This window comes from Balaenoptera acutorostrata, chromosome 14 (genome assembly GCF_949987535.1).
Source record: "Balaenoptera acutorostrata chromosome 14, mBalAcu1.1, whole genome shotgun sequence".
In the NCBI taxonomy this organism is placed as follows: Eukaryota; Metazoa; Chordata; class Mammalia; order Artiodactyla; family Balaenopteridae; genus Balaenoptera; species Balaenoptera acutorostrata.
In genome coordinates, this window is record NC_080077.1 from 31,637,326 (window position 1) to 31,644,278 (window position 6,953).

The window sequence follows — 6,953 nt, forward strand, 5'->3', positions numbered from 1 at the left end:
AACATTTAGAGAAGAGCTAACACCTATCCTTCTCAAACTCTTCCAAAATATAGCAGAGGGAAGAACACTCCCAAACTCATTCTACAAGGCCACCATCACCCTGATACCAAAACCAAAGACGTCACAAGAAAAGAAAACTACAGGCCAATATCACTAATGAACATAGATGCAAAAATCCTCAACAAAATACTAGCAAACAGAATCCAACAGCACATTAAAAGGATCATACACCATGATCAAGTGGGGTTTATCCCAGGAATGCAAGGATTCTTCAATATACGCAAATCAATCAATGTGATAGACCATATTAACAAATTGAAGGAGAAAAACCATATGATCATCTCAATAGATGCAAAAAAAGCTTTTGACAAAATTCAACACCCATTTATGATAAAAACCCTCCAGAAAGTAGGCATAGAGGGAACTTACCTCAACATAATAAAGGCCATATATGACAAACACACATCCAACATCATTCTCAAAGGTGAAAAACTGAAACCATTTCCACTAAGATCAGGAACAAGACAAGGTTGCCCACTCTCACCAAATTATTCAACATAGTTTTGGAATTTTTAGCCACAGCAATCAGAGAAGGAAAAGAAATAAAAGGAATCCAGATCAGAAAAGAAGTAAAGCTGTCACTGTTTGCAGATGACATGATACTATAAATAGAGAAATCCTAAAGATGCTATGAGAAATCCTAAAGATGCTACCAGAAAACTACTAGAGCTAATCAATGAATTTGGTAAAGTAGCAGGATACAAAATTAATGCACAGAAATTTCTTGCATTCCTATACACTAATGATGAAAAATCTGAAAGAGAAATTAAGGAAACACTTCCATTTACCATTGCAACAAAAAGAATAACATACCTAGGAATAAACCTACCTAACGAGACAAAAGAACTGTATGCAGAAAACAATAAGACACTGATGAAAGAAATTAAACATGATACAAACAGTTGGAGAGATATACCATGTTCTTGGATTGGAAGAATCAACACTGTGAAAATGACTACACTACTCAAGACAATCTACAGACTCAGGTCACTCCCTATCAAACTACCAATGGCATTTTTCATAGAACTAGAACAAAAAATTTCACAATTTGTATGGAAACACAAAGGACCCCGAGTAGCCAAAGCAATCTTGAGAAAGAAAAACGGAGCTGGAGGAATCAAGCTCCCTGACTTCAGACTATACTACAAAGCTACAGTAATCAAGACAGTATGGTACTGGCACAAAAACAGAAATATAGATCAATGGAACAGGATAGAAAGCCCAGAGATAAACTCACGCACATATGGTCACCTTATCCTTGATAAAGGAGGCAAGAATATACAGTGGAGAAAAGACAGGCTCTTCAATAAGTGGTGCTGGGAAAACTGGACAGCTACATGCAAAAGAATGAAATTAGAACACTCCCTAACACCATACACAAAAATAAACTCAAAATGGATTAAAGACCTAAATGTAAGGCCAAACACTATAAAACTCTTAGAGGAAATCATAGGCAGGACACTCTATGACATAAATCACAGCAAGATCCTTTTTGACCCACCTCCTAGAGAAATGGAAATAAAAACAAAAATAAACAAATGGGACCAAATGAAACTTAAAAGCTTTTGCACAGCAAAGGAAACCATAAACATGATGAAAAGACAACCCACAGAATGGGAGAAAATATTTGCAAACGAGTCAACTGACAAAGGATTAATGTCCAAAATTTACAAGCAGCTTATGCAGCTTGATATCAAAAAAACAAACAACCTAATCCAAAAATGGGCAGAAGACCTAAATAAACATTTCTCCAAAGAAGATATACAGATTACCAACAAACACATGAAAGGATGCCAACATCACTAATCATTAGAGAAATGTGAATCAAAACTACAATGAGGTATCACCTCACACCAGTCAGAATGGCCATCACCAAAAAATCTACAAACAATAAATGCTGGAGAGGGTGTGGAGAAAAGGGAACCCTCTGGCACTGTTGGTGGGAATGTAAATTGATACAGCCACTATGGAGAACAATACAGAGGTTCCTCAAAAAACTAAAAATAGAACTACCATACGACCCAGCAATCCCACTACTGGGCGTATACCCTGAGAAACCCAGAATTCAAAAAGAGTCATGTACCACAATGTTCACTGCAGCTCTACTTACAATAGCCAGGACATGGAAGCAACCTAAGTGTCCACTGACAGATGAATGGATAAAGAAGATGTGGCCCATATATACAATGGAATATTACTCAGCCATAAAAAGAAATGAAACCGAGTCATTTGTAGTGAGGTGGATGCACCTAGAGTCTGTCATACAGAGTGAAGCAAGTCAGAAAGAAAAACAAATACTGTATGCTAACACATATATATGGAATCTAAAAAAAACAAAAAAATGGTTCTAAAGAACCTAGGCGCAGGACAGGAGTAAAGATGCAGACGTAGAGAATGGACTTGAGGACACGGGGAGGGGGAAGGGTAAGCTGGGACGAAGTGAGAGAGTAGTGTGGACATGTATACACTACCAAATGTAAACTAGATAGCTAGTGGGAAGCAGCTGCATAGCACAGGGAGATCAGCTCGGTGCTTTGTGACCACCTAGAGGGGTGGAATAGGGAGAGTGGGAGGGAGTCGCAAGAGGGAGGGGTTATGGGGATATATGTGTATGTATACCTGATTCACTTTGTTTTAAGCAGAAACTAACACACCATTGTAAAGCAATTATACTCCAATAAAGATGTTAAAAAAAAGAAAGAAAGGAAGAATCGGTCTCTTGTTTGGTGGCAGTCAGGCTCCCTTCCTGGAGCCGTGCTGTTGGCGGGTCTGAAACAGTCCTGAGCTCCACTGTGAGGCCACGTGTAATTGATGGTAAAGCCTAGAATAGCCTTGCTGGACTTGAATCTAGAAGACTATGTATATTTATTTATTAAACTTTGATTCCATGACAAAAAGACTGTGTTTGATTTCTTCAGAAGGACTTGCCTAGCTGAGGGAATCCTGACACAAAGGAAACTCAAACTACATAGAAGCAAAACAAACACATACGGTGTGGCTCTCCTAATTTATCAATTGCATGAAGATGAAACCCTGATAGTGAGTAATTTACTGGGGCAAAGACCATGTCTCATTCACTTTTTATTTCCCAGCATCTAATCATAGTGTCTGGCATATGGTAGGCATTCTGTAAACATTCAGTGAACTGAACTGGACTGTGTTGTTTCATATCTCCACTGCTGGTCTGCTTTCATCCGGGTAACAACTGTATTTGACCTTGGCTCAGCCTTCACTTCCTCAGAAAGACCCTCCCTGACCTCCCCAACTTGATCCATTCCCCCTAGTATTTACAGCTATATTATTATGCACTCTCCTTCAAAGCACCTATCACAACTATAATTTTATATTTATTTACAAGGCTCTTTGAGATAAACAATACAAACCATAAACAATAAAGTCAAAGGAGGCATCATGCCAGGCGAGGCAGCCTCGGACGGCCCACGGAGCTGCAGCCGCCCTTCGAGCCCTCCTTGCCGACACATGCTCCAGTTCCTGCTTGGATTTACTCTTGGCAACGTGGTGGGAACGTATCTGGCTCAGAACTATGACATACCAAACCTGGCTAAAAAACTTGAAGAAATCAAAAAGGACATGGACACCAAGAAGAAACCCCCTAGTTCATGAGGCTGACTCCGGCACTGCCTCCTGGATAAACTGATTCTACTGTTCTTGAGGGCCTCCTTTACCATCTGAACCAAAAGCTTTTGTTTTCATCTCCAGCCTCAGCAATTTTCTTCTTTGCTAGACCCTGTATTGCCTTACAGCACAAATGGGGCCGCAAGTTAAGAACAACCCTTACTTTTCAAACATCCTTACTTCTTCCCTTCCTCCTTCCAGCCACTTGGGAGGTCCTGAGAATGGAATTATGGTGCTAGATTAGTAAACATGACCTTAGATTAGTAGTCTCTCCCTTATTTTTTGGGATTTCTACTACCATTTTCAAAAGAAAAATTGATGAGTTTTGTAGAGCTGATGAGATATAAATAATGCTGATTTCACAGTCTAGCAATTATATTGGGTGTTTAAACCTCTGGTACCAAATTATGTTGTTTCAAACTAGTAATTAAAATGAAAATCTAGAAGCCAGTTTCTGGTGAATTATCCACTAATTTTATGTTGTTGTCAGGAAGCTCCATAGTTGCTAATTTAACCAATAAATCAATTTGCTATTCATTAACCAAGAAACTCTGTTCTGAGAACCCTATCAGGAACTGGAGAATTTAAAAGTATTTAAAGTAATGGCCTTTGTCCTCAGTAGAATTCATAGTCTAGTATGCATATTTTTTCTTAATGATGCATTTGATCTGGCTCTATTCTCTCATAAGAATCATACTTATTTCATGGGATTACAGGCACATTTGACACTACATGGTAGATAAATGAGAAGTTGTCTATAAAGGAAATTTTATGCCTTTTTACATTAAAAGAATTGTATTTACATTATAACTTTATAGTGATTCTCATAAGAAGACTTTTTGTGTTTTTCTTTCTGCAACCATAAATTACTCTTGTAATTTTTCAAATGTATAATAGTCCATAATTTTTTTTAATTGAAAAAAAAGTGTAAATACATAACTTTCCCCCTGGGTCAATACAAAGTGATCTGCGTTGTCCCTCACCTCCTTGTTTTCTCCCTGGATTCAGGCACTCGCTAGTTTCCTATATCCTTTTGCGAAAGATTTTGTGCCTGAACAAACACATGTACGGGGGTGAATGATAGCAAACTATATACGGTGTTTTCCCCAGTGGAGGTCATTCCATATCCGTAGGTAAGGAACAAAGAACCTCTTTCTTTTTTTGGCTACATAAGTTTCTACTGAATGAATATACCATAATTTATTTAATCTGCTTACATATCTGTGCAGGGGGATAGCTCCAAGCTAAAGTCCTGGAAGTGTAATTTGCACTAAATATAAATAAAGGCCCATTTCATTGGGTGTTTTGTTCCAGAGGGCTTGTTGGGCAGCTTCACTGATGATGCCATTTCTGAAGACATTTTAGCAGAATTAGTAAACGGGAAGAATGGTTTAGAGACCTTTTTTTCAGACAGTGATGCCACTGATACTAAATGTGATTATAAAATGAAGTGATTCTACTTCTGTTTGAAAACATGGATCTTTCATACATGGAGATAAGTTTTGTCCCTGTCAGGTTGTACTGGTGCGTGAGACAGGTTAGGATCATATTATGGTTTGGCTTCTCCCTTGCAGTGTGATCAGGGGCAAGCAGCTTATTTTTCTGAAACTGTTGTGTTCTCTGTAAGATGTGGATGCAATACCTACCTCATAGGGCTTCCATGAGAAACAGGTGAAATAATGCATGTGATGTGTAGCACAGTGCCTTGCAAATTGTCCAATAAATAGTAGATATTAGTCCAAAAAATTTAAAAAGTAAAAAATAAATAAATAAAGTCAAAGGAGGCAAGAACTGTGTCTTTTCGTTTTCCGCTCATGCAGTAAATATTGTTTTTGTTGGCTCTCAGTAAATATTTGTTAAAGCAGTGAACCAAGAACCCATAATTTTCATGGTTTCCTCTCATTCTAATAATACTCACAAGGCCTCAAATAATATGAAATACATTATCCAGCACACATTCACATAATAGTCAGAGCTGGGAAAGTAAGTTTGTGCCACAGGCCATCCAGTTAGGAAGAATTCTGATAAGGCAAAGGAAAAATGCAAATATCTTTCATTATAGCCAGAAGTACACCAACCTGGAGAATGCCATAGAAATTTTTGTGGAGAAATTTTTCTTCTTTTATAGGCATCTCAGTTGTTTTATTAAAAAAAAAAGAAGAAGAAGAAGAAGAAAATAAAGCATAATCCATTAAGTTTAACCACTAAAGGTCAAAAACTCCCTAATATTGTCAGTTACATATGACCCAACCTAGCAGACTACATATATTTACATAGTTTAGTTTATCACATGTGAGCAGTTTTTCTATAGTATTGTTTTCTGTACCTTGGAAGTAAAAAAAAAGAAACACTGTCCTGATCCAAAATACAGTACTAAAGGAATATGAAATGTGGTGAATGACAAAGTTCTTTTCTGGTTAGAGAAAAAGAAAAAGCAGAAACTGAAACTTAGTCATGTTTAATCTAATATCTGAACACTTATAATAAACCAATATATCCAATTTTTCCAATCAACAACTTAAGTAAAATTCCAGAAGAATGATTAAGGCAAAAAAAACCATCCTAGGAGGCTATTGATTCAATTCAGTTGGACCATAGTTTTGAAGCAACTCCTGTGTATCAGGCAGTGTACTCAGCACAAACGATGCAGCCATGAAAGACGCAGGTACAGTCCCTGCCCTCAGGAATTTACAAGCACTGAAGGAGTCCCCAGTCTGTATCTCAACCCTTCACAAAAGTTCTATCTTCTTCCAATTCTTTGGGGAAAACTCCTGGCCTCAGGCAGGTCCACAAGGAATGCTCTCCTTCCCCTAAGGGGAATTACTTCTCTTCACTTAGCCTAAATTCTTAGGAACAGTGCTATATACCAAATCAGGTTTCAGTAAATATTCTTAGAATAAATGAAAGAAGAAATTAACTAATCACCCAACTGATATGAGAGGGAGCTGTGTAAATGAGGAGTTGGACGAGAATACCCATAGCTTGCCTTCCACAAAGTTCAGGTTTTCTGGCTTGACTGATCTTTTACCTGATCCTGAGACAAAGAAGACATTTTTATGGCTGATTTAAGTTAGCCTTACCCAAAAGTAAAAGTTCAATTTTCTTCTTTAACCATGTAATATGTGCACCAAATAACCCTAGCTCTTACAAGGTAGAAGAATCTCAGTTCTGTCACTGTGTGACTTGAGAAAAATTACAAACTCTCCCTGTGCCCATTTTTATAACTGTAAAATGTTGGTAATCATGTAGTAAATTTG

At 37.7% G+C, this 6,953-nt stretch overlaps 1 protein-coding gene across 1 annotated transcript; it reads left to right on the forward strand.

Moving 5' to 3' along the window:
- Positions 1-3,540: 3,540 nt before the first annotated feature.
- Positions 3,541-3,684, forward strand: LOC114238932 (short transmembrane mitochondrial protein 1-like). The gene has a single exon (XM_057527941.1). The coding sequence runs from the start codon at positions 3,541-3,543 to the stop codon at positions 3,682-3,684; it is 144 nt and encodes a 47-aa protein (XP_057383924.1).
- Positions 3,685-6,953: the final 3,269 nt, after the last annotated feature.

What these genes read in the sequence shown, in the direction of transcription:
- LOC114238932 (XM_057527941.1), top strand. Translation starts at nt 3,541, where the DNA reads ATGCTCCAGTTCCTGCTTGGATTTACTCTTGGCAACGTGGTGGGAACG.